The sequence below is a fragment of the Trachypithecus francoisi genome, unplaced genomic scaffold (assembly GCF_009764315.1).
Source record: "Trachypithecus francoisi isolate TF-2019V2 unplaced genomic scaffold, Tfra_2.0 Lachesis_group20, whole genome shotgun sequence".
In the NCBI taxonomy this organism is placed as follows: Eukaryota; Metazoa; Chordata; class Mammalia; order Primates; family Cercopithecidae; genus Trachypithecus; species Trachypithecus francoisi.
Genome location: NW_022681466.1, coordinates 40,113,224 through 40,141,079, shown reverse-complemented (window position 1 = coordinate 40,141,079; position 27,856 = coordinate 40,113,224). Strand labels below are relative to the sequence as shown.

The 27,856-nt window shown below is 52.6% G+C and overlaps 1 protein-coding gene across 1 annotated transcript in view; it reads left to right on the top strand.

Moving 5' to 3' along the window:
• Positions 1-4,968: 4,968 nt before the first annotated feature.
• Positions 4,969-27,856, top strand: part of CACNG4 (calcium voltage-gated channel auxiliary subunit gamma 4) — a 69,897-nt gene continuing 47,009 nt past the window's right edge. The window contains exon 1 of the mRNA XM_033183905.1: positions 4,969-5,431. Within this exon, the coding sequence (XP_033039796.1) occupies positions 5,212-5,431 (220 nt within the window). The 5' untranslated portion in view covers positions 4,969-5,211. The remainder of the gene's footprint in view (positions 5,432-27,856) is intronic.

The window sequence follows — 27,856 nt, the reverse complement described above, 5'->3', positions numbered from 1 at the left end:
AAACACTGAAGCAAAAAAAAAAAAAAAAAGAAAGAAAGAAAGAAAGAAAGTCATCCTTGCAGCGTGCACAATCTGATGCAGGGGAGGCTGTCAGGACCTGGATCTTCAAGCATTCTTCTTGAAGGCTGAGCAGGCTGCATGGGTTGCAGATAAGCCTCCACACAGAGCCAAGCCCCAGAATCTTCTGAGCCTCATCCCCAAGCCTTGGCTATAGAAACTAGAAACCATGCTTTGTGTCAACTCACCTGAGATCTCACCCAGGTTCCTCAAATCCCCTCACTAAGCCTTCTGACATCACCAGAACCATCTGCTTGGGGTTCAGACATGAGATACTACAAAAGTTGACACACAAAGGTCATTATTTCTGGAGGACAAAGGGGGAAAAGCCTTTCCTAAAGGCTTTGGGAGTTGCTGCAGAAAGTGACTGCGTTCCCCTGGTTGGTGGAGGGCCTCTCCCGTCTTCTCACCCGGGCTGCAGATGCAGCTGGCTTGGCCGCTTGGACGTGCAGGTTATGCAACGTGAGCACCCTAATACCGTCTTCCCCTCCCACGGCCGTTGCCTGGCTGCCTCACCACAGAGCTGGGATTGTTCAGGGCTCTGGGCTCATTAAGGCTCTGTCTTCATAGCCAAAGTAAAGTGAAGAATTGAGGTAATTACCTAAATGATTCAGTAAGAAGGAAAGACGCCACCACGTGTGGAAAAAGATGGTTTGGGAGACTGGTCCGAGGGACTGGCAAATATTGCCACCTTCTCAGCTGGCAAGGGAGGAAATAATACACATGTTTACTTGTTCACACCCCCAGCAGTAACATTTATACGGCAGGGGTTGGGGGGCAGTTCATGGCGGGAGAGGATGCCAAGTGTCCAGTCTCCCCAGAACAAGACAGTTCAGGACCTCCTCCTAGGCAAGAGAAGAGCACATCCCTCCCTCAATTCTGGAAGTGTCACATGGGAGAAACTCCAGGGTCCTCAGGCAGCAGTTAAATACTGTCATTTAGAGCTCTCTAATCTGGCTGAGCAGAAATTTCCAGATTTAAATTGTGCTCACCCAGGCATGATGAATGGTCTCAGTCAGTCTTGGGTTTGCTCCAGCTCCCTGTGCCGGCGGTCAAGTCCTTATGCAACTCCACAGTCTACACCCTCATAACTGCAGGACCAAGCGCAGCTGCCAGTGGGTGTCCGCAAACAGAAAGGCAAACTGCGGAGCTCCCGTTGGGGTCCCCCCAAATTAACAGGTAATAATAATGACACAGCCCAGCAGTACTTAACAATGGCAAAGAGGCTGTTTAGCGTCCCTGGAAAAACTCTGGCCTTGAAGTCACGGAGATTTGAGCTAGGATCTGACCCCACCACCCTCCAGCTGTGAAACCTGGGGCAAGTTACTCAAGCTCTGCACTTCAGATTCCCCTGGTGTTGTCAGGGGGTGACAGTGAGAATTAACAGTGAATGTAGGTGGCTCACACCTCTAATCCCAGCACTTCGGGAGCCTGAGGCGGGTGGATCATTTGAGGCCAGGAGTTTGAAACCAGCCTAGCCAGCATGGCGAAACCTCGTCTCTACTAAAAATACAAAGGTTAGCCCGGCATGGTGGCACACATCTGTGGTCCTGGCTACTAAGGAGGCTGAGGCAGGAGGATTGCTTAAACCCAGGAGGTACAGGTTGCAGTGAGCCAAAATTGTGCCATTGCAGTAAGCCAAAATTTTGCCACTGCACTCCAGCCTGGGTGACAGAGCAAGACTCCATCTCAAAAAAAAAAGAAAAAGAAAATTTTTTAAAAAGTGGATGTAATATATGCCTCCTAGACAGTGTTGGGCTCACTGTCTCCAAAAAAAAAGGCAGAGAAGCCAGAATTTACTGCCCAGTCCACAAATGGCGGCTAAGTGTACACTACACGCAAAGTGGCTTTTTTTTTTTTTTTTGAGACAGAGTCTCGCTTTGTCGCCAGGCTGGAGTGTAGTGGCGTGATCTCGGCTCACTGCAACCTCAACCTCCTGGGTTCAAGCGATTCTCCTGCCTCAGCCTCCAGAATGGCTGAGAATACAGGTGTGTGCCACCAAGCCCAGCTAATTTTTGTATTTTTAGTACAGACAGGGTTTCACCATGTTGGCCACAATGGTCTCGATCTCCTGACCTTGTGATCCGCCCACCTCAGCCTCCCAAAGTGCTGGGATCCCTTGAAACAACTCTTTTTTTTTTTTTTTTTTTTGAGATGGAGTCTCACTCTATCGCCCAGGCTGGAGTGCAGTGACATGACCTTGACTCACTGAAACCTCCACCTCCCAAGTTCAAGCAAATCTCCTGCCTCAGCCTCCCAAGTAGCTGGGATTACAGGTGCGTACCACCATGCCCAGCTACTTTTTTTTTTTTTTTGGTAGAGATGGGGTTTCACCATGTTGGCCAGGCTGGTCTGGAACTCCTGACTTCAAGTGATCCCCCTGCCTTGGCCTCCCAAAGTGCTGGGATTATAGGCATCAGCCACCATGCCCCATTAACCCTTGAAACAACTCGGAAAGTTGCACTAGAGAGGTATTCTTTTCCCAGGTGTTTTCGGCTCATCCAGATCACCTTGCTAGTTAGTTGCAAATCCAGCATGCGAAGGTGACTGTCTTGGCTTCTGGTCCAGTGCATTCTTAACTCTCCCGCACACTTTTCTGTAAGTGGAGGAGTGAGAGCTGGTCTACCAAGGTTCTGATGAAGGAAGATTTCGGTTTTGTCTCCCATGGGATGAACATGAGGACTGCTTGCTTGGAGGAGGACCCCTCTACCTAAGTGTCATCTCTGCCATCTCATAGGTGAATGGGGGAAGCTGCTGCTCTCCACCCCTGAAGAGCAGGTTCATGCAACATACATTCATTTGTGTCTCCCAAAGTCCCCGACGAAGGCTGCAAGTGGGACAGGGTGGAGGGGGATGTTCCTGAGTAACCCAGTGGCTGGCTCAGGAAATGGGTTTTCACACCATGCTTTGTGGAACGGGTCTAGACAGGTGCTTTGGGGACTGCAGTGCCCTGAGCCCCTTATTCAGCCAGAGCCATGCCAGCCCTTACCTACGGGGCTAATTGGTGGGAGACCTGGTTTGTTTAATTGGGCTTCCATTTATGATCTAATTTGAAACAATGATTTGTTAGAAGAGGAAGAAGAAGAAAGAAGAGAAGGAGGAAGAGGAGGAGGAGGAGGAGGGGAAAGAGGAGGAGGGGGAGGAGAAGGAGAGAAGAACGGGATTCATTTTCCTGGAGTTTCTGAGAACAGAACCAAGACTTAATCCTAGTAGCTGTTAGGGTTGGAGGTGGGTAGCCCTGTTCTGGGTCACAGCAAACCCATCTCACACCTTCTGGTCCACTTGGACATACGTCGGGCACCTGCTGGGTGCAAAACCCCAGACCCAGTAGCAAGTGAGTTAAAGTAAATTAGAGGTGAAGACCCTTGTCCTTTGTGACTTGGAAAGCAGAATAGACACCCCAAAGGCAGAGGGGGCCAATAAACAATCACTGGCGCAGCCAGCCTGGTCCTCAGGCTCTGTCACCTTGTGATGTTTGTTTTCCCCTTTATGTATATGATCTATTCCTCCCAATCAGACTATAATTGTCCAAGTGGCAAGAAACACCTCTCACTCAGCAAGCATTTGCTAAGCCGTTACCATGTATGCTAGTCATAGGAAAGGCTCACAATCTCGTGGGACAGAGAACAGTGATTTCAACATGGGGAGTGGGGACCAGGGAAGGTGCCACAAAGAAAGTTAAGCTTCATCTTGCAAGAATAGCAGACTCCCTATACCTTTTTCCATATCCTGGGGCCCAGTGCTGCCAGTGACGCCAACAACAGGACCACCTGGACTTGTAAGGTCAAAGGGTGCTGCACCTCCTGATGCTGGGCCCTGAGAACCTCCTGGAGGGAGGGCTTTGGAGCTGGGTCTGGAAGGAGGAGCCCGCACCGGCTCCCTGGAGAAGGAAGGGTGTCCAGGTTGGGATCATGGCCAGCAGCAAAGACAATTAAGTGAAGCCAGCAGGGCTCGGGGGCAGAGGCTGGCAATAAAGGCCAGGCGAGGGAAAGCCAGTTAAGCTCGAGTAGAGCAAAAGGCAAAATGAAATAAAGGTATTGCGAAGCGGTTGGGAGAGAGAGGGAAAAGGCTGGCGGGTGGAGTATTGGAATCTAACACAACTGGAGTGTTCCTGGACTCCAGCAGTAATAGACCCTCAAAAATGTGAGCATGGAGGAGCGCCCCATCTTCAATCTCAGCCTTGCCACCACTCTAGAAAGCAGGGACCCTGTGTTCTCCCCAAAGGACCTCTCCCTAGCATCGCCCTTCTCCCTCAACCCCAAGTCTGGGTCCTTCCAGGTCCTGCAAGGGGATCTGGAGGAGCAGGAACCACCTGGGTTGGGGTGGGGCCTGGCCCGGGCCTGGAGTGGCTTGCAGGGTCTGGCAGCTGTGACCCACATCTGGGGTTTCAGGAATTCTGACCTGAACACGCACTCCCACACTCACCTTCATCACCAGGTGAACAGGCACAGAGGGGAAAGGAGGGACACACCCACCCACGCCCTCCTCCACAAATTAAAGAATCCGCAGGGCCGTCGGAGGGGAGGCCGGATGTCCTGGGAGGGTAAGAGAGGTGGCTGGAGACGCGCTTTCCCTTCGGTCCTCCTGGGGAACCCTTCCCTCGGCTTCCTTCACTCCAATAATGTGAATGAACCCTGGGAGAGGAAGAGAGAGCGCGCGCGGGCGAGGGGAGGGGAGGAGAGGCGAGGGGAAGAAAATCTGGGCTGGGGAGAGAGGGGAGCGCAGAGGAGCGCACAGCCGGGCGGGGGCCGAGGCGCGAGGGGCGGCGCCGAGAGGAACCGGGCGCGGGCCCGGAGCGCGGCGGCGGCGGCGGCGGCGGCGGCGGCGGCGGCGGCGGGGGAGGCGCGGAGGGCGCGGGGCGGAGGCGCTGGCCGAGGGGGGAGGGCGAGAGGAGAGGGAGGAGCCCCCGGCCGCCGCCGCCAGCCCGCCCGGCGGCCCGCGCAGCCCGCACTCGCCGCCGAGCCTCGGAGTTTGAGCCCCAGCACTGCCGGAGCGCAGGCACGCCCAGGGCGCAGGGTCGGAGCGCGCAGCGCGGCGCCGCCCCCCGGCCCTCGGCCCCCCAACCCCGGCGCCCCCGGAGCGGCGCTCGGAGGGAGGAGGGCGGGCGGGCGCGGCGGGCCGGGCCGGCGGGCGGCGGACTATGAGGCGCCCACCATGGTGCGATGCGACCGCGGGCTGCAGATGCTGCTGACCACTGCCGGAGCCTTCGCCGCCTTCTCGCTCATGGCCATCGCCATCGGCACCGACTACTGGCTCTACTCCAGCGCGCACATCTGCAACGGCACCAACCTGACCATGGACGACGGGCCCCCGCCCCGCCGCGCCCGCGGCGACCTCACCCACTCTGGGCTGTGGCGGGTGTGCTGCATCGAAGGTACGGCCGGCCCCGACCCCTCGCCGCCACACACATACACACACACGCGCGCGCGCGCGCACACACACACACACACACGCGCGCACACTGCCCGGGGCGCGGGCCGGGGAGGGGGTGGGCGCGGCGCTGGCTCCGCTCGAGACACAAAGGAGTCGGAGCGGGCGGGCGGGTCCCCTCGCGGCCAGCTGTGCATCAGCTCGGGTCCCTCTCGGTTGGGGACCTCCCCAGCACACCGATCCCACAAACTCTCCACGCGCACACCCCCTTGCTCACAGACACAATGAAACACACCGAAACTCACGCGCGCGCGCGTAGCCCGGGACCCGAGCGATCCCCAGGGGCCGCGCCGGCACCCCCGGGGGAGTGGAGGCTGGCGAGGGGACGGGAGGAGGCTGGGGTTGGGGGGAGCGGATGGGGGGGAGGGGTTGCTTGGCAACCGGTGTCTGTGCCATTGCCATGGGAACTGGCCATCCTGGGGCGGGGCCGGCCGGGGGCGGGGCGCGTGGGGGCCGCTGGGCGCTCTCTACAGGCTCGGGCCGAGGGGTGGGGGCAGAAGTAGGGGCGGGGGCGCTGTCGGGGCCGGGGTAGGGGCTGGGTTCCGAGCGGATCTAGGGTAGCTGGGTAGCCCCAGCCCGACGCCTGCCTCTTCTCCCACGGAGCTACCAGCCCGCTCCTCGCTGCGCGTTGGAGTGGTGAGGGGAGCGACACTGAGTCTCCCCCAACAGAGACAGCGACCTCGGTCGCGGCCCCTCAGCAGGGAGGCTGCGGAGACCTCAGTAGGAAACTAGGGTGTGCAGGGCCGATCTGCGGACAGAGAACAGACTGGGAGGGGCGTGGTCGTCTCGTCCGAGCTGGGCGCTGCGACCCCCAGATGCAACTGGAGGCTGAGTAGTAGGTGTCATGAGGTTGGAATGCCTCTAGGGGCCAGGATTTCGGCCCCGCGACCCTGGGGACAGCTCCCTACTGGGGAGGGGCCTGGATGCCTCCAACGCCAAAATGCGCTCGGCTTCCGCGCCTTCTGGGCGCCCTTCTGCCCGGCTGCGGAACTTAAACTAACAGGTGGCTGGGGAGGGGTCGCCTGGTCCCGGCCAGGTTGGGCACAGGTTTGCTGCTTAAGCGTGGCGCTCAGATCTGGGACTGGGTGGAGAGAGTTGGTGGAGGCTTTCCTTTGACTTTTCAAAAACCCTTGGACAGAATTCCCTCTTTCTTTTTCCGTAACCTTTCCCTGCGTGTTAACTCCACCCCTCAGTTCGGGAAGTTCTCCCACACACCTAGCCTTCCTTACTGCAGTTCAGCCCCTGCACAGAGTTCAGCTGCGGTTGTTTCTTGGTGGAGCTTGGCAAGGAGCTCTTAAAACCATAGCCCTTTTCTGGCCGCATTTGAAGTCATCTGAAAAGAGGCTTTGTGAAGCTGGATCTGCTTAGTGAAGTCAACTTGGCCCCCTTTCCCCCTCCAGACTGTGCTTGTTCTCATCTCATCAGGGATCCTGCCCACCTCTGTCTCCCACCCGCACTCCCAAAAGAGGCTGCTTTGCCCTTTGCAATTTGGAGCCTAATGCCAGGGCTGAGTGGCATCTGCAGGTAACAGAAGTGTGCAATCAGTAGTTCGAGAAGCACAGCCACACAAAAGAGCCAGTGGGCTCACGATCACACCCTCCTCTTTTCTTTTGAAAAACATCATTTTTAGTGTGCAATTGCTCAGATCACGAACACCTACTCCTCTCCTCTGGAGAATGTACCCACATCACTACCTGCTACAGCACCTGAGTTGGATACAGAGCAGGGGCTGCAGTGCCCCATATTCCACCTCACAAGCAAGTTCCATCGGGTGCCATCTACCTAGCACAGTAAGTCATAAGTCATGCCACTGGCACGACCCGAAGGTATGCGTGGACCCAGGGCCTTCCAGTTTCCCAGTGGAAATTCTGAAACTAACTCCTCCATCCCAGCAAGCCTGGCTTCCTTTATTAATTCCTCATCCTAATTAGGATTAATGCTGCACTTAGCACCTTGCCAGCTGCCTCGAGCCATTTGCACTTTGGTGTTCATCAAGAGAGCCCCAAGTTGATCTGGGCAGCTGGCCCCACTAGCAGAGGGAGCCATCTGGGGAACCTCACCAAAAGAACTGGGCTGCCTGTGTTATTCCCCAATGCTCAGCAGTTCTGAGGGCCAGAACATGCTTGTGGGATCCAGGGCTGGGAGAGTGGGTTCGAGATTCCTTGACTAGAATCATTGTGACAGTCCCTCAACCTGGGTGGGAACTGCCAGCCTATCTCATAAAAAGCACATCCCTAGACCAACAGCTCTCAACCACCTGACACCTCACCTCCTACCATGCCTCCACCTGCCAGCAAGTAGCCAGAGCTGAGGCCTGGACAGCACCTTAACCCTAGGCCACTTTCTGGGGACATGGAGGGAGGGTTACCTCTATGTTGGCTTTCATGTTTAAAATGCATTGTTTCTGCCTGTTCTCTAGAAAAGTATCCCAAAGCATTACCTCTAAAGCAAAATGAACAGAAGAAAATGAAAGAAATCAAACCTCTGGGCTGAAACTAAAGAAATACTGCAGCAGGCAGCTGATAAGACTCTGAGCGTAAAGGCAGAACTCTGAAGGGTTTGCTGGCAACTGGCAAACAACAGATTCAGTTTCATGTTCGTGTCTTATAAATGATGTTGCCGGGCCAGGAAGCCCAGCCCTTTGTGTACTTAAGGCACCCATGCATTCTGGCAAGGCTGCGTGCAAAAGTCTGCTGCTCCCAGCTTCACCAGGGCTGACCTTGTCTTAGCCTCTTTATAACCCTCAAATCAAAGTCTCTCCCTTCTACCCGCCCCTGCGCTGGGAAGTGTCAAAATACTCAAGTGTGCAGAGCCTTGTGCACATTACCGCATGGTCTGCCCATGACATCCCTGGGAGGGCGCTGTCTTCACCCCCATCTGCAGATGAGCGAGGGAGGTGCAGAGAGGTTCAGGGACTTGCCCAGAGGCGCCCAGGTAGGAGGCAGCCAGGCCAGATTGGAACCTTTGTCTCACTACAAAGCTCTTCTCACCAGATCATCCTGCCTTTTCCTAAACAGCTTCTGGGTTGCCATTAAAAATAGAACCAAGTACTTGACTACCCAGTGGAGCCCAGCTCTGAGGTTGGGCTGGCGGCAGCATGAAGGCATTAGAAGTGAGGATGCACAATGGATACATAAATTGCATAACACACCTTTTCCCTTATTTTCTCTTCCCTTCCCTTCTTTTCCCTTCTCCCTTTTTCTCCTCCTCTCCTCTCTTCTCCCCTCCTCCCCTCCCCTCCTCCTCTCCCTCCTTTCCCCTCCTCCTCTCCCTCTTCTCCTCCCCTCCTCTTCCCTCCTCCTCTTCTTCCTCTCCTCCCCTCCCCTTCGCTCCTCCTCCCTTCCCTTCTTCTCTCCTTTTCTCTCCTCCCTTTTCCTCTTTCTCTTTCAGTCTTTGTCTATGTCTCTCTCCCAATCTGTTTCTCAGTCTCTTTGTGTCACTGTCTCTATCTCTTTCTCTTTTTTCTCTCCTTCCACTGTGTGCTAGACTAGTTGCCAGTCAGTCATCTCCCTGCCTTCTGAGACACTCATCTCATTCTTTATATCTTTGGTGACACCCAGCCAAGTCTGAGGACATAGGAAAAGGGTAGTAAACCTTTTTTCAAGGTTTATCAAAGGCATCACCAGCCAACATTTGTTCAATCTCATGCATTTTGGAATTCAGTGGGTATAGAATGTAAGCAAACATCACAGAGCATGTACTCTTGCCAGGGGCAAAAGAGCCCATGTAGACGTGGAAGGGAAGAGGAGACTGGACCCAGAGGGCAGCAGCTTGTGCCACATGCCAAGGCCCTGCCACCCACGCCAACTCTAGAGAACTCATTAGAGCCACCCAGTCCCCATGCTGCCATCAGAAAAGCTCTCCACCCAAAGAGAAGGGTACTGGTGCCTCAGCCATGCCCCTCCCCCAACCCGATGGAGGAAGCTGCCTCCAGCATGCCCACAGCTCTGCCAGGGCCTTAATATAGCAGCCTGGATGTTAGGTTTGGCCCCTGTGCCTGTTTTGTGCCAGCTCTGTGCTGGGCACTAGTGGGGGAAGTTATGGAGAAGGTTCTGGAACCTGAGAGTGAAGGAGTTCTTTGCCCTAGTCATGTACACCTGCCTCACCTGGGCAGCATCCTGCACACCAGTGTACCCAACCTTTCTTCCCACTATGGCACACTGAGGAAGAGGAAGCATTAGCCCTGCACCCTGGGGAGGGGAGTGAGAAGACAGCCATGGATGTCTCCCCAGGGGCCCCAGCTGCCCCAAGCCCTGCCCAAGTGCCCACAGGTGGGAGGCTCACTCTTTCCAAAGAGTTTCCTGAGACTCCTTCCTGGTGGGTCAGCTGCATGGCTCTGTCTTAAACCACACTCCCTACATAGGACCATTCAGAGAGGTTTCATCAAATAATAGCCTTTCTCCACCCACTCCAGGCCTGGCGCTGGGCTTGAAACTTTTCTTATCTGTGTTTGCTTTCATTTTCTCTTGAAATAACCCAGAGGCAGCCTGTCCAGTCAGGCTCAGGTGAATGACAGTGTCAGAGCAGGTACCCCTTTCCTGATGTGCCAAGTACCACCAACTAGAATCCTCACCCTGGACCCCCTTTGCCCTTGGGTGCTAATCATCACAGCCATCACTACGGAAGACCTTCATGCAGGACTCACATTCGTGCATGTAATTTCCAGCAACACCTCAAGGTAAATATTAATTATCTGCCTTTTATAGTTGTAGAAAATAAGGCTTAAGACGTCGTGCCCAGCTCCTGAGTATTGCATCTCACTCCCCGAATCAAGGCCAAGGTAGAACATAGGAGCTCTTCTGTCCACTAGTCGAGAAATCCTTTATTGGAACCATGCAGATTGGGAAGGGGCAGGTAAGGGGGTTGTTGGAGTCGGCTTGGGCTGACATCTTAGAATATGATAGACTGGATGGTTTAGACCACAGATGTGAACTTCTCACAGTTCTGGAGGCTGGGAAGTCTCCAGAACTGTGGAGAAGATTAAGGTGTCACTGGACTTAGTTCCTGGTGAGGTCCCTTTTCCTGGCTTGCAGATGGCCGACTTCATGCAAGTTCCACAGGGCATAACTCAGGAGCACCAAGGGTTATGGGTTTAGCATCAGCTGCCCCTCACACCAGGGCAGGGTTTCTTAACCTTAGCACTGCTGACATTGGGGCCAGATCATTCTATTAAAATGCTCACATGGTGGAGAGAGAGGGTGCCAGCTTTTTGGTCGTTTCTTACAAGGGCATTGATCCGATCGTGACCCTCACAACCTCATCTAAACCTAATCACTTCCCAGAGGCCCTGTCTCCAAATACCATTGTTTACACAGAGGATTAGGTCTTCATCATATGAATTTTGGGGGCACACAGACATGTATCCATCACAAACATGTTCTCGCCCTGTCTCTGCTTCACAGCTGGTGCTTACTCTCCAATCATTCAGGAAGAGGACCTTCAAAATGTCTCAGTAGGAAAATCAGCGGATCTTTAAAATAAATCACCCGTGTCAGTCTCCACCAGCAGCCCAGACTCTGAGGATTTCCAGGACATAGTGACAGAAGTGCCGAGTAGGAAGGGGCCTCGGGTCACCAGACCCTGAGTGTCAGAGGCGAGGAAGCTACAGCCAAACTGGAGCAGCAACGTGCGGAGAAGGCCTGGTGGGCCTCTGTCTCCTCCTCTGAAAATGGGGCCTGGCTGTTCTGGAACACTCCTCCCACCTCTCATTCTCTGTCACACAAACCCCAGAGAGCCTCTGCCCATAGCTTCCACTTTGAAGGTGGGTGGGTGTGGCCTCATGGAGAGTCCTTGCCAGAGGAGGAGTTTCCAGCCAGAAGAGCCTTGGAGGCTACTTAGTTCAGTGACTGTTGGCCCTTTTGCTGCTGAGACACACACACAGGCTACAAGTCACCCACCTGCTGGGTGTGCGGCTGTCCCCTCATTCATTCAGCATAGGCTCACTGAACACCCGGTCTGTATCAGACATGCAGGGCTCAGGGTCACAGCCGCAGACAGGACGGACAGGTCCCTGCTGTCCTGGAATTGATATTCCTATGTATGAGGCAGTTGGCACTTCTAGGTGCTGATTTATGTTATGGTGAAAACAGAGCAGGGGGCTTGTGGGGAGCGGCTGGAGAGGGCTGCTGTTGGCTGGTCAAGGGGACAGGAAGCTGCCAGAGAAGGTCATGTTTAAGCCAAAACCTGAACCACAAAAAGGACCTGGAGGGAGAACCTTCTAGGAAGAAGAAAGGGCAAGCCGAGGCCCCGAGCAGGAGGGAACCTGGTGAGGACGGAGGAGAGGGAGCAAGGAAGAGGTCAGGGGTTGGGTTGGGGGAGGCTTGGAGGTCAGGGTCAGAAGCCTGCTTTATTTCACGTGAGATCAGTGTTATTACAGAACTTGGGGCAAGGAAGTACGGTGATCTGGTTTATGTTTTTAGCAGACCTTCTGACTGCATTTGGAGATGGAGATACCAGCAGGCAGGGGAGGCTACCAGGAGAGCCATCTGGACATTGTGGCAGACTGGAGACCCGGGGCTACATGGTAGCAGCAGAGATGGGAGAAGTGGAGGGATGGCCCAGAGAAAGGGATGAGGAATGAAGGGTGAGCTCCCAGATTGGGGGCCACAGCAGCTGGCCAGGAGGCAGCACCATGGCCAAGTAGGGAAAGACGGAAGAAGGAGCAGCTGTGGGAAAGAAAGCCCTTCCATATAGTGTAACTCAGAAGCCCAAGGGTTATGGGTTCAGCATCAGCTGCCCCTCGGAGCAGGGCAGGGTTTCTCACCTGTAGCACTGCTGACACTGGGGCGGGATCATTCTCTGTTACGGGAGCTGTCCTGTGTGCTGTAGGTGTTTAGCAGCATCCCTGGCCTCCCCGCACTGGAACCAGTAGTGCTGCTCCTTCTCCAGCTGTGACAACCAAAAATGGGCTCAGACTTTGCGTATGTCCCTGGAGGACAAAATTGCCTCTGTGGAGAACCTCTTGAGTCTAGGGGAAGCATCGTTTAGGGTTGCAGGGACAGAGGGCGGGGGGCGCAGGCGTGATTCCTGGTAGCTGGAATTCCAATCACTTCACTTCACTTGAGAAAGCACGTGGGGCCGGGCGCGGTGACTCAGGCCTGTAATCCCAGCACTTTGGGAGCCCAAGGTGGGCGGATCACCTGAGGTCAGGAGATTGAGACCAGCCTGGCTAATGTGGTGAAACCCCACTCTACTAAAAATACTAAACTTAGCTGGGCATGGTGGTGCATGCCTGTAATTCTAGCTACTCGGGAGGCTGAGGCAGGAGAATCGCTTGAACATGGGAGGCACAGGTTGCAGTGAGCTGAGATCCCACCACTGCACTCCAGCCTGGGCGACAGAGCGAGACTCTGTCTAAAAAAAAAAAAAAAAAAAGAGGCCAGATGCAGTGGCTCACGCCTATAATCCCAGCACTTTGGGAGGCCAAGGCGAGTGGATCACCTGAGGTCAGGAGTTTGAGACCACCCTGACCAATATGGTGAAACCCCAACTCCACTAAAAATATAAAAGTTAGCCAGCATAGTGGCATGCAGCTGTAGTCCCAGCTAGTCCTGAGACAGGAGAATTGCTTGAACCTGGGAGGCAGAAGTTACACTGAGCTGAGAGCTCGCCACTACACCCCAGCCTGGGCAATAGAGCAAGACTCCATCTAAAAAAAAGAGAGAGAGAGAGAAAGCACATGAAACACAAGTGGGGGAAGCGATCCTATCAATGGGATGACCTGGTGTCTGCTTTAGGGACCAACCCCAGTCCTTTATTAATAGTAACGCTTACCCTGCCCACAATGCCCAGAAGGCGTCCGCCCTGGGGCTGAGGACCACTAATGCTGTCCAGTTCTTATGTTGTGCAAGCCAGGGAAGTTCAAGACAGGTGAGGCAGAGTGACTTACGCAAGGTCACATGGCTCAGGAGCAGAAAGGGACTGTAGGGCCCCCTGGCGAGGGCTCTGTCCCAGCATAACCTCTCCTTGGGTGCATACCTGGGTGAAGGTTGGGCAACACACAGCCATGGGGCAGCAATAGGTGCAGAACACCGATGGAAACTCCCTCCCGTGGTCTCTGTGCCTCAGGCCTCCACTGCGGTTAACCTGCACACACATTCAGAGAAGCGGCGCTGCCCTCCATGACAGCCTCCCTTCAACAAAGACGCTGTCTCCAGTGGGTGCATGGGCTTGCTGTCCTGGGAAACAGCTTCAAAAAGGGAGCAAACTGGTTCTAAGCGCCAGGGAGGGGCCAGGGAGGACCTGCCTGGATCTGCCCCCAATGTCCCATCCCCCAATTCTTGTTCTGCATCTCTGTGATACTCCGGGAAATGCTACATGAGACTCTCTTTTCTGAACTGCGAGGCAGGACATGGTACCAGATGAAGGACTTTTTTTCTAGTATTAACCTCTTCCAATGAAAAACTTTTCAAAGCTGTAAAAATGACATCTCATGATTTTACTCTTTGTTTACTTCTTCCTCCTTGAACCATAAAAGAAAGAAAGGGACAAGATAAATAAAGAGATGAGGGGCTGGGGTGGATAGAAAAATCAAGTAGTAAAATGAGAGATGATGGCTGCGTCCAGCTAGTGTCCACAGTACCAACTGCAGAGGCCAACTGAGGGCCAAGGCAGGCCACAACTTTGTCGCTGAGCTTCCTGGGGGCCAGGACAAAGAAAGGAGCATGGCCAGAGGTGTGTTCACAGGGGCATACAATAAAAGGGGAATATTTCATAATAGAAGCCCAGCTCTTCCTGATACAGAGGCCTAGAAGAAATGATGCCCCTTATTCGAGGGATATTCTATTAAAATGGACTCTGTTGAAAAGGCAGCCTGGGGTAGGGGAAAGAGGCCAGGCTTTGGGGTTGGACCTCTAGAGTTCAAAACTCCAGTTTCCAGGCAGCTGTGTAGCTTTGGGCAGGTTAGGTGACCTCTCCGAGTTCTTGTTGACTTTTGGAAAATGGGATAATGAGGCAGTGAATGGAAAGGTGCCCAGCACATACCTATGGATGCCCCTCCCCTGCGCGGAGTGCTCATTAGGATACCTCTGGGTGGAATCAGAGTGGTCCCTGGTGTCTGCATTCTTTGAGGCTCCTGGGTGTGAGTCGAGGTGGAGACAATGACAGACTGAGCTGCCAACCCCCAACCTGCACAGAGGACCCTTCTGGTGAAGCACCACGGCCTTTACAAAGCAGACACCTCCACCCCCACAGGGCAGGCTCTCTGCAGGCTTTTCCCAGGCTCTGTCTGGAGCTGGGCTTGAGTCAAGCCCTTTCCTCCCTGCTTAGTTCACATGGAAGCCACTGCATCAGATGGCTTCGTGGTGCGTGGGCTTGTAAGGGCTTTGGACTTTAACTGGAGCTGCTCTTGCACCTCCACGCCCTCCCTCCATCCCACCCCGATGCCATACCCTGCCTCTGAGGACTGTAGACCCAGAGCAAGCTCTTCACCATCACCACATCCAACCCGGCCTGCCTGCTACCATGGCAAGCTGACAGAGGCGGAGGGGTTGGGAAATGCTGTTTAATTGCCTTTCCTCCTTCCACCGCCATCACCCATTTCTGAAAGGGAATGTGGAAAGGCAGAGGGCAGCTGCTTAACTTAAGGCCAGCTCCGGACAGAGCCTGGGAAAAACCAAATGAGTAAAAATCATCAGTCTCCCTGGCTCACCTGCCACTAGCATCTGTCGCCTCCTGGACCCAGGGACACAGAAAGGGGCTGGATCTTCATTCCAGCTCCCCCCTCCTCCCTACCATGAGTCCACATGGCAGCAGCAGCATCAGATGGCCAACACTGAAGCCACGTGGCCCCGGGTTTGAGTCCAGACTCCCACTTGTCAGCTGTGTGTCTTCAGACAAATTGCCTAACCTCTCTGAACTCCAGTTCCTTCATTGTTAAGTTAGGAGCATCATAGAACCAACCCTGGGGTTGTTGTGAAGTTATATGAAAAAAAACATGGAAAATGCCCCTTCTCATGCCGGCACCCTATAGATGTTCAAAATATATCATCACTTTCATTCTATTTCCATGTTTCCTGAACCTTGGAATTTTTCCCAGAAGACGTAAGTTGCCCAAATCTTGTAAGCTGCCCCAGGTCAGTCTACCAGCCTGCAGGGTCCAGGAATGGAAGAAGCTGAGCCTCCCCAGTGGAGGCCACGGTGTTAATTCCTCACCTCTCAGAGGCAGGGCAGCTCTGAATGGCTCCTGTGAACTGCAAAATCAGAGACTGAGGCTCTCAGTTGGGAGCTGAAAGAGGGCCTAGCACCCAGGCTGTGCCCGGGCTGGGGATGGCAGCCACCCAAGTGTGTGTTCCCAACATCACATTTTCTGGCACAGTGACTTTGCCAAGTGCCCTAGCCTGGCCCCAAGGAGGCAGAGAGGAACGGGGGAACTTCCAGTAGCCTCAGGGATGGGAACTGAGTGCCCAGGCTGACACTCAGGAGCAGAGACAGCACTCGTGGGGGCTGTGGCTGACTCTCGCATCCCCCTGTCACTTACGGACCGACACCTGCCGAGAACCCTGCTGCACCAGGCACAAGGCTGCAGCTGTGAGCTCCCAGTGTCTCAGGGCGAGGGCCAGGGTAGAGGAGGACACGGGACCGGAGTGAAAACCATCAGGATTGGAGTCAGGGACCTGTGGCCTGGTCCTGACTCCACCACTCGCCATCTGGACAGTCTTTGGCTTGTCACTCAACCTCCTAGAGGCTCAGTTTGCTCGGCTGTCAAACTGGCAAATAAAACTTGTCCTCCCCTCCCTCCTCCCTCTGTCTTTCCTCTTTCCTCCTGTCATCCTTTCCTCCCTCCTCCCTCTGTCTTTCCTCTTTCATCCTGTCATCCTCCCCTCCCTCCTCCCTCTCTTTCCTCTTTCCTCCTGTCGTCCTCCCCTCCCTCCTCCCTGTCTTTCCTCTTTCCTCCTGTCATCCTCCCCTCCCTCCTCCCTGTCTTTCCTCTTTCCTCCTGTCATCCTCCCCTCCCTCCTCCCTCTGTCTTTCCTCTTTCCTCCTGTTATCTTCCCCTCCCTCCTCCCTCCATCCTCCCCTCCCTCCAACTTCTTTCCATCCCTCCATCCTTCCCACCTCCAACCCTCTCTCTAACTTCCACTCTCCTCCCTCTAACTTCCCTCCCTCCTTTTAGCTTTCCTCTGTCCTCCCCATCCTCCCTCCCTCCTTCCTCTCTTTATTCTTTCTTCCTCCTCCTTCCCTCCCTGCATCTTCCATTCCTCCTTTCTCCTCCCCATTGTCGCTCCTGCCTGCCTTCATCTTCTCTCTATCCCTGAGTCCTCCCTGCCCCGCCCCACCCCCAGGGTTCTGTGAATATCCAAGCCGAGGATGTTTGTGAAAGTGCTGTGAGAAGCACAGCGGCCGTACTCCCACAGAGGCACCCCGCAGGACACAGTGACTTCAGGCTCCTTTTCTTGGAAACACTGTTGGCTGTGGCCTCTTTTCCCTCTGACACCTTGGCAAGGAGGAGCCTGCTGGTGGTAACCTCACACATCGGCTGTGCTGCCTGCCAGTGTGGTCTTGCTTGGACAGCACCGCCCCCTCCGTCTCCGGCCCACTCAGTCACCAGTTCACCCATCCAGCAAATGCTGCCAAGAGCCTGCTCTGTGTCTAGCAGAGATAGAAGTCCCTCTCCTGCTGCACCCCTCAGGGCTCCTTGCACCCTCCCCAGGCCTGTGGGCTCCACCTCCGGCACATGCCCACTGTCTTCCTTCCCTCTACCTCTCTCCATCTCAGAGCACTCCCAGCTCTGTCATCTCTCGCCTGGATGCCCGCTGTAGAGTCCTGACTGGTCACTCTCCCTGCTCTCCACACACAGCCAGAAAGAGCTTGTAAAAATATCAACCAGATCACATCATTCCCCAGCTCAGTACTTTCCGGTGAGACCACATCCCTCTGGTAAAGTCAGGCTCATTCCTGATACCCGAAGCCCTGTGGATCCAGCCCCACCCCGTCCTCTTAACTTTCCAGGAGCTTCATGTGCAGAAGGGAGTCGAAGGTGACATCTGAACTAAGTCTGTGTGATGGTCAGTAGGACGGGGGGGTGTGGGCAGGGGATCTATGAGCCCTGCATTTCAATCCTGCTCTGCCCTGTGTTAGCTCTGTGACTTTGGGCAGATTCCTTGGTTTCTCTGGGCCTCAGTTATTTTCTCATCTGTAAAATGGGGATATAATGACAGACCCCCCCCTCCCCCATCTCATCAGATGATCAGCATGGTTAAATGAGAGTGGGCATGGAAAGCCCTGAGGGTGGCCCAGGCACCATGGGGCGGGGAGCAGAGCTGGGTGCAGAACCAGACCTCACCTCTCTCTTGTGTTTTTCACACGCACCTGCAGGGCCAGGGGCTGCCTTGGAGAGCAGAATTACCTAAAACTCTGTCATCCTCAAGTGTTTGTGGGGCACCTGCTGAGTGCCTGGCTTCAGGCTGGGCATAGTGGGCACAGAAAGCCCCCAACGTACTTACTCTCTGGTTCTGGTGACCCTGGGGCACCAGCAGTAGGGAAGACACCATACAGGGCACGATGTGGAGAGGGCACCAGAACGCGTCCTGGACATCAGAGGCTCCTCCTGGACGCTCTAAGGGGGCCTATCCCATAGGGTTGTCAGGAGAATCAGATGGGAAATGCACACGGGGCTCCCCGCACATCTGTCTCACCTTAGAACTGAAATAAACAGCAACTCTTTTGCTTGGCGTCTTGGAGAGGAGGTGGGACATGGTGGTAAAGGGCCCAGATCCCAGAGTGAGTCAGGGTTTGAATCCAGGATCTGCCTGCTACTAGCTGTGGGGCCTTAAGCCAGTCATTGCACCTCCTTTGAACCTCAGTTGCTTTCTCTGCAAAATGGGGTTGTTAGCAATACCTGCTACACACATTTGCTGGCAGGAGTCGCGATTAAGTATCTAAGTGCTTGCTTTGGAGCTGGCATAACGTGTTCAGTGCATGGTAGTTATTCTCATCGGCTAACCCAAAAAATACATGGCACGTGGGGACAGGGGAGGGGACCCAGAGTGAAGACGGGTCTTGGAGGAAACGGGGCTTTGGTTCTTAATTCCCAGGGTTCCTCCGGCCCACTTCACCCCTTCCCCACACACCAAAGCACAGGCAAGAAAAGGACACAGATCCCCAAAGACTCCCTGAGGACATTTCAGGACACTCAGGCTCTCTTCCAGGGGCCGGACAGTCCGGCCAAGGCCGTGTCACCAGCTCATCATTAGCATGCGGTGGGGGAGGGATGCCCCGTACTCGTTTCCGGCCCTCAGCTCTGAAAAGCCCGATAACAAGTGCACATTGATGGCCCAGGTTCCCCAGGGCGAGCACACTGTCCCTGCCTCGCATCTGAGCCTTCGCCCGAGACATTTTCTCGCTTCAGCAGTTTGGCATGTCATACAAAGGGGCTCTGATTTTTCCTGATATCCAACTCCTCTTGCATGAAAAATGGCTTTGGTTGTCTTTCTGCCTGCGGATTCCTGAGTGTGAGTCAAGGCCAGATGCCTGGTGGGCAGACAGTCCTCACTTGCTTAACTGTTTGGAGGATCTCCCGTCTTCTACCTTGGTGGCCACCTGTGGCCTGTGGCCTTGAGGTTCAGTCTCTGGGGGAGTTCCCTGCTGGCTGCAGGCCTGCCCCTCACCCTCTTTCCGGTGAACCCCCTTCCCTCACCCTGGTAGTTTCTGATGTATCTCCAGTCTCCTCCTTTGAGTTGCTGCCATTCTCACAGTGCCGGTCACCACACCCACCCAGCCAACCCGAGGTTCCTTTTTGTATGACCATCCTCTGCAACCCAAACCCAGTTTCCCCATTCCCCAGTGACTTCTTCCCTTCCTCTCTTCCCTCCTTTTTTATTTTTTATTTTTTATTATTTATTTATTTATTTATTTTGAGACGGAGTCTTGCTCTGTCGCCCAGGCTGGAGTGCAGTGGTGTGATCTTGGCTCACTGCAACCTCCACTTCCCAGATTGAAGCGATTCTCCTGCCTCAGCCCTCCTGAGTAGCTGGGATTACAGGCGTGCGCCTCGATGCCCGACTAACTTTTTTTTGTATTTTTAGTAGAGACGGGGTTTCACCACATTGGTCAGGCTGGTCTCGGACTCCTGACCTCATGATCCACCTGCCTCGGCCTCCCGAAGTGCTGGGATTACAGGTGTGAGCCTCCGTGTCCAGCCCTCTCTCTTCCCTCTTTCTCTCCTTTCTTTCTTCCTTGTATTTCTAATTAATTCTTCCCCTTTTCCCTTTGAGTCTGCCATCTTTGTAAACCACACAAGCCCTCTCCTGCTTCCTGTTCAAGTCAGTCTTTTGAAAGTTCTTGAAGCATTTCCTAGATAAAAATGTATTATTTTAACTCTGTGATTATTAGGAGGGTTATTAAACATGAAGAGAATTCTATTAAATAGCAAATTGAGTGAGCCAAAAACCCACAGATGTGGAACCTTTGAAGATCATCTGGTACGAAATGGATGTGACTGTGCCAATGGCTGCTTTATTAAGCTGGGAACAAATATTGGAAGGCAATTCACCAAAATGTTAAACTGATGGTCATGGGAATGAGGGAGTGACTTATTTGATCTTCTATCTTTTTTCAAATTTCTGTGATGCAGAGAAGAAAAAATATAAACCTGATATTTAGATGAAAAGCATTCCAAGCCCAGTCTCCAGACAGATGAATTGGGTGTGTATGCAGATTTGACACTGCCGGTGTTTGTTCTTTTTATGCCTTTTTTTTGAGATGGAGTCTCGCTCTGTAGCCCAGGCTGGAGTGCAGTGGCGCAATCTCGGCTCACTGCAACCTCCACCTCCTGGGTTCCGGTTCAAGTAACTCCCCTGCCTCAGCCTCCCGAGTAGCTGGGATTACAGGCATGTGCCTCCATGCCCACCTAAGTTTTGTATTTTTAGTAGAGACGGAGTTTCACCATGTTGGCCAGGCTGGTCTTGAACTCCTGACCTCGTGATCTGCCCACCTCGGCCTCCCAAAATGCTGGGATTACAAGCATGAGCCACTACGCCCTGCCTGTTCTTTTTATTCTTAAATGCATCCGGGAGCGCGCTCCCAGGCACCACGCCCAGCGACTTCTTGCCAGCATTTTATTACAGGCCACTTCTGACTTATAACCAAGTTGATTCCTGGACCAAAGCCTTTGCGAGCCAACCACAATTGAATCTTTATTTCCTGTAAGCACAATTTCCACATTGGGCTTCCATCCCTAGAAATCCATCTCCTACAATAAAAGTGCTAAAACTGACCATGAAAGTGAGAAGGAAATAAAACCCAGATCTATGCTCTTACAAACTTTTATCACACATGTAAACCTAAGTACTTAATCCGAAAGCTGTGTCATGAGAGGCCCCCCAGGGAGAATTTTTCTGCCAGAGTCAGACGGCTCAATATTTCTTAATATGTGAATCCAATGAAGTTTCAGCAGAAGATGCTTGCTTTTTTTGATTACTACCCTAGGAAATTGCCCTGTGGCAAACTTAAGCAGGCTTCATTGCAATTTCACTGCAAGAAATTCATTGCACCAAAAATCTTCAAACTCTTTAAAAGATTCTTTCGTCTCAGAAATGTTTCATTGCCAATTCCCTTTGTGTAAATCTTTTTTTTTTTTTTTGAAACTGAGTTTCACTCTATTGCCCAGGCTGGAGTGCAGTGGTGCAATCTTGGCTCACTGCAACCTTTGCCTTCTGGGTTCAAGCAATTCTCCTGTCTCAGCCTCCTGAGTAGCTGGGATTACAGGCGTGCATCACCACACCCAGCTAATGTTTGCATTTTCAGTAGAGATGGGTTTCACCATGTTGGCCAGGCTGGTCTCCAACTCCTGATCTCAGGCAATCTGCCTACCTCAGCCTCCCAAAGTCCTGGGATTACAGGCGTGAGCCACTGCACCTGGCCTTCTTAGAAACATCTTTGCATTTCTTCCAGAGGTTCCTCTAAAAGAACAACAAAAAAAAAAAAAAGAAAAAGAAAAAAAGAAAAGAAAAGAAAAAGAAAAAAATCTCTGCATGGTGAATACTGGAGGAAAGGCAGTTTCCACTGTGACTCGTACACCCCTGAAAGAATCCCTCACTCTTTGTGGCAGTGAGTCAGTTGACCCTTCAAATGTCCATCAATGCAGAGATACAAGCTTCCCCTTGGGTCTTTGTTACCAGGTGCTCAGAATGTTCCCTTTAGTTCTTAGCAAGAGTTTCAGTTAAGGCAGAAGCGGGAGGGAACTGGTATGGAAGGAGATGCTGATCAAGTCCAGCATCCTCCAGCTGAGATTCCCAGTACTAGGACTACAAAATTTTCCCTTAGTTCTAATCAAATTTGCTACCTTATAATGTCTGTTCCTTTCTTCTTGTTCAGTCTTTTCTGTAGCTGAAAACAAAGCAATCATCTTCGACCCTTAATAGCCCTTCATATTCTTGGAAGTGGTGTTTTGGATCCTTCTTTGGTCTACCCATCTCTGGAGGAAAGGGAAGGAAATTTACCTGGTTTTTGTTTGTTTTGAAACCTAGTTGCTTTCTCTAGATGGTGGCTTGAAACGCATAAGCCTTTGTGCAAAGCACTGGGACAGGATGGGAAGTGCTGGGGCCGAGAGAACCACAGGAGACCCACTCTGTCACCGGTGGCCGTGAGTACGAAGGTGCTCAGGCTAGCCCTGCAAGGTCCCCTCCGCCCTAGCTGCTTATCCACTTGACACTCTCCTGCTCGCTCTTCTGTTTAGAGTCCAAAATTATGAATAGTTTAAAAAATAAAAGCAAATGCCTGCTGAGCCCTCGCTATGCACCAAGCGCATTATGTATGATTTCAATAACTTTCCATCTGTTATCTCAACTTATCTTTGTAACAGCTATAATTTCACACTAGTTAATTACTTAACTATGATTTAATCATGTTTCAGGTGTATTATTGCAGAAAGAGAGCTAACTCTTAGAAAAAAAAATGTTTTTAGAGATAGGGTCTCACTCTGTCACCCACGCTAGAGTGCAGTGGTGGGATCATAGTGTGTCCAGAGTTGGTTCCTTCTGGTGAGTTCGTGGTCTCGCTGACTTCAAGAATGAAGCCATGGACCTGCACAGTGAGTGTTACAGCTCTTAAAGGTGGCACGGACCCAAAGAGGGAGCAGCAGCAAGATTTATTGTGAAGAGCGAAAGAACAAAGCTTCCATGGGTAGAAGGGGACCCGAGCAGGTTGCTGCTGCTGGCTGGGGTGGCCAGCTTTTATTCCTTTATTTGTCCCCACCCATGTCCTGCTGATTGGTCCATTTTACAGAGTGCTGATTGGTGGTCCATTTTACAGAGTGTTGATTGGTCCATTTTACAGAGATTGATCTATTTTACAGAGTGCTGCTTGGTCCATTTTAAAACCTCTAGCTAGCCACAGAGCACTGATTGGTGCATTTTTACAGAGCACCAATTGGTGCATTTTACAAACCTCTAGCTAGCTACAGGGCACTGATTGGTGCATTTTACAATCCTAGCTACAGTAGTGCTGATTGGTGCATTTTATAATCCTTTTGTAAGACAGAAAAGCTCTCCAAGTCCCCACTCGACCCAGGAAGTCCAGATGGCTTCCCCTCTTAATAGCTCACTGTGGCTTTGAATTCCAGGGCTCAAGCTTGTTCTGTTGCCCAGGCTGGCTTCAAACTTCTGGGCTCAAGCGATCCTCCTGCCTCAGCCTCCCAAGTAGCTGGATTTACAGGCATAAGCCACCATGCCTGGCAATGAGAGCAAACTCTACTGTGGTTCCTACTATGTGCCAGGGATTGCCATGTGCACTTTATATAGATTAACTTGCTTAATCCTCCGCCAGCCTGTGAGGCAGGTGCTAGCACTACTTTCATGGTGTAGATGCAGAAACTGAGGCACAGGGAAGTTAAGTAACTGCCCAAGGCCCCAGAGCCAACAAGTGGTGAAGTCAGAATTGAACCCCAGGTTGTCTGGCTTCAGATTCCATTCTCTTCATTCGGCTATACCTCCTCCCAGTTGGTAACAGCAGTAGCTATGACACGAAAATCTCTGCAGGCACTTTGCACAGTTCACGTCCTCCTCACAATGCAGCATGGACAGCACTTCCCTTGTGGGAGACTCACCAGCCTGTGACAGCCCCCAGCACCTGCACCCAGGTCTCAAGCCCCAAAGCCCATGACAAGATCTTTCTCAGCCCCATGCTAAAAATAGTCATGTGCCTGCTGCACGTTGGAGAAAAGGTGAGGTTGTGGGGTGGTTCAGTGTCCTGCGAATATCCAAAATAACCCACGGTGACCCCAAGAATCTGGCGCCACAGTGCAGGCTACCCAGGCTGGAGGAGGAGTTTGGATGGGAAGAGAGAGCAGGACCCGCCCCTCAGGTGTGTCCCCGTGGTTGCCAGACGCTGGCTGTGGGCTGGGCTGCCACATCAGGCTTCTCGGAGGAGGTGGGCACAGCGTCGTGACCAGAGCAACGCACGATGCTGGGCCCCAGGTCTGACTCATGCAGCCTAGAGAGAAAGGATTCTGCTGTCAGACTGAGGGCGGCTCTTCAGATAGGGCACTCTCCACAAAGAAAGTGAAAATCATTCTGCTCGAGACAGCTCTTTTTAGAAGACATTAACCGTGCACTCCAAAACCCTGGAACCCATGTTTTGCAGGGGCTGCCACCCACTGGCACACTTTCACACCCAGGTTCTGGTTGTTGGCATTCACATGGTTACTCCAGCTCACACAAAGCAGATAGAAAAACAGGCTGATCATACTGTGTGTTTCCATTCATACCCTGTTCAAACGCAGGCAAAACGAATGCAAGGCAGTGGAGCCCAGCATAGTGGCTCCCTTTGTAGGCTATTATCTGGGAGGGTGCAAGGTGTGTGAACAATGTTCTATATCTTGATCAGGGTGCTGGTTATATGGGTATAGACACATGTTCATTGAGCTGCACTCTTAGGATTACTCTCTGTGGATTTATCTTCAGTAACAATTAAAAATAGTAGCCAGTTGCAATGGCTTGAACCTGTAATCCTAGCACTTTGGGAAGCCAAGGTGGGAGGATCACTAGAGGCCAGGAGTTCAAGACCAGGCTGGGCAACATAACGAGACCCTATTTCTTTAAAAAAAAAATTAATTAATTAATTAGCTGGACATGGTGATGCACACATTTAGCCCTAGCTACATGGGAGGCTGAGGTGGGAGGATTGCCTGAGCCCAGGAGTTTGAAGCTTTAGTGAGCCACCACTGCACTCCAGCTCTGGGCAATAAGCAAGACCCTGTCTCAAAACAAAAGCAAAAAAACAAATATAGGTCTGGGATGACAAAGACTCCCAGGTGGCCTGCCACCAGCCCGCACCCGCCGCCATTCATCCCCAACTGCTGGCCAGTGTTTTCTTCAGTCCTAGGCGATCCGGCAAATACTCATCAGGAATGTGTGTGCCTAGCCCTGTGCTATGTTCTGGGGACTCGTTCATTCATTCCTTCAGCAATTATTTTTGCACCCAGCCTCTTGGGAACAGTGTTTGACCCCCTGGAGGAGAAAGATACTCCTGTATCTGCAGATTCTGAGACTCGGAGCTGTTCAGAATGACATGACCTCCCACTTCTTCCTGCCTCACCATCTGCTTGTGCTGTCTCTCATGGGATCCTCATAACCCCACAGGAAGGTGGATTCTGTCACCCAGAAGGTTCTCTCACCCTGGGTTCTTCACCCAGAAGGCGAAGCAGCAGAGGCAGAGTTTGACTTGAGCTTGAGCCTGAGTTTAGTCTCGAGCCTGAGCCTGCCCCAGGGTCCCCAGGCTTACCAGGCTGGGACAACAAGTCCAGCGTCATTCTGCTCACCTCGACCTCATCCTTGGGGAAGTGCCCTGCTAAGCCAAGCACATCAGCTCAACGAGACCAGACCAAGGGGTGACAGGGGACTGACATGTTTGGGGTGAGGAGGGTCTGACCCAAGGGCAAAGAATGACCTTGTTTCTCTGAGACTGTCCTCTCTCCCAGCCTGGGCATCTGTGATCCGGAGATACTGCCTGGTACCTGCCCTGGGGGGCTCCCACCACCCGCCCTCATCCTGCCTCATCTGTTTCCAACTTCCTACCTGCATTTTCTTAGTATCTATTCAAATCCAGAAAATGCTCATTGAGGATTTGAAAATGAAACCCGAGGCTGAGTCCTGAGTACCCCCAGATTCATTCATTCATTCGTTCATTCAGCAAATATTTATTGAGTATCTGCTACTGATGAAGCAGCATTCAAAGTGATAGGGAAAGTTTTCTTCACAGCAGAGAATAAAACAGACAGCAATTCAGGAAAGATTCTATTGTCCAAGAGAGACAAACAAAAAGCAAGAAAAAAAAGGAGTGTCAGAGTGAGGCTTGTGATGTTAGTGTCATTTGTCTTAGTGCACTCAATTTCAGGGAGGCTTGGCCTCTATCAGCCTGGAAAAGTCTCAGGGGGCTTCCCAGAGGAGGCAACGTTACTCTTGTCTTGCAGAATGCATAGGAGTTCCCCAGGCAGGGGAATGTACAGAGGCGCACGTCTTCCTTCCTGAATGCACGCATGCACTCTCCTATTCATTCTTTATTCATCCAGCAGACATTTTATGGAGCACCCAGATGAAAAGTAGAATCCTGTCCTGTTCCTCAAAGAAATCAGCGTCCAGTGGGAGAAGGGAGACAGAGGGATGGCCATCTGTTACGATTCTGCGTGGAAATGCATTAAGTGCACGTCCAAGGAGTGGCAGTAGCACAGAGTGGGAAGAGGAAGGTCCTCAGAGGTGAGGGATATAGTCAGGGAAGTTTCTAGATGGCAAGTCATGTGAGCCAGTTTAGGAAGACGAACACAAGTTTGTTTAAAAAAGGAAAAAAAAAGGAAGAAGAAGAAGAAGGAGAAGGAGAAGGAGAAAAGAAGAAAGAAGAAAGAAGAAAGAAGAAGAAGAAGAAGAAAGAAGAAGAAAGAAGAAGAAAGAAGAAAGAAGAAGAAGAAGAAGAAGAAGGTTCCAGACAGAACGCAGGCAAAGTTCTGGAAACATCATGCCTGCTCCCGGGCATTCCATAGTTACCCAGTGCCTACCAGGGGCCCCTGGCCCTAAGCGGGCCCCTGGGATGCATGGGACAGAGGGGGTGTTCCCGAATGCCTAAGAAATCTGGTACCATTGAAACAGAAAGCCTCATATAAGAGGAGGCCCGAAGCTGGGGAGAGGGAGGTAGGAGGACAGATGCAAAAGGGCCCTTCGCTCCATCATACCTGCTTAGGAGCCTGCCTCTGGTCCTCCTGGCCCAGCCCGGCAGGTTGAGGGTCTCACCAAGGGGACATTGAGAGCTGATGTGTGTCTGGAGAGCTCTTGTGGCTTCTCCTGTGCAAGATGGAGTAGAGGGAGCGAGGCTAGAGGCAGGGGCACATGTTAGGGAAACACTGGAAAATTCCAGCCCCAGGGTGTGAGTCCTGAATTAGGACAGTGGAATGGAAGAGATGGTGGTGGATTTGAAGGAGATGGTGCCTTGGACATAGACTGGATGCAAGAACGAGAACCCATTATGGGGGAACAGGGTGATGTCACTGAGCAAGACAGGACACACAGGAGGAGCAGAAGACGTGTGAGTGAGGCTGATAAGTCCAGTTCTGGGGGAGGGCACAGATCGGTTGGAGCAGATCGTATAAGGCTTGTGTCTTAACTAATGTCTTCACTATTTAACTATCCCCAATTTACAGAGGAGGAAACAGAGGCACAGCGGGTTACAGTAACATCCTCAAGTGGCAGGGCATTTAAGTGGCAGAGTTGGGGCTGGGATTTGAACGCGGGCAGTCAGGCTCCAGTCGCCACGTCCCTAACCTCCACACTGTACTACCTCTTGTGCCAGGAAACCCTATGGAGACCCTCGCCTTCTAGATGCAGTGTGGGAGCCTTGAACTTCCTTGGAGTTGTAAGAGGAGCTATGCAGGCTGGCATCTGTTTCTTAGCAGGACACAGGGTCGCTCTGAACCCCAGGATCCTACAGATGTGAACGTAAGGGAAAAAACAGAGCTCATCACTGAGGCCTCCTCAGCTCTGTTCCTGGAAGGACTATGCAGGCCAGCGGCCCTTCCCACCCCAGCCATCCCTCCATCCTGCAGTGCTGGCTGGGAGAGAACGTTGCTGCCTGCTTACTAGACACCGCTAGCTGTCAACACCCCAGGACTAAGCCCTGAAGGACCCAAAACACAGTGATGAGATATGCTGCAACATGAATGAACTTCAAAAATGTGCTAGGTGAAAGACTCCAGACACAAAACCCACTGGATGAGTTTGCCAGGGCTGCTAGGCTTAAACAACAGAAGCTTATTGTCTCGCAGTTCTGGAGGCTGGAAGTTCAAGATCAAGGTGTCAGCAAGGTTGGTTCCTTCTGAAAACCATAAGAGAGAATCGGTTCCTTCTGAAGGCCATAAGAGAGAATTTAGCTTCCAGTGGGTGCTGGC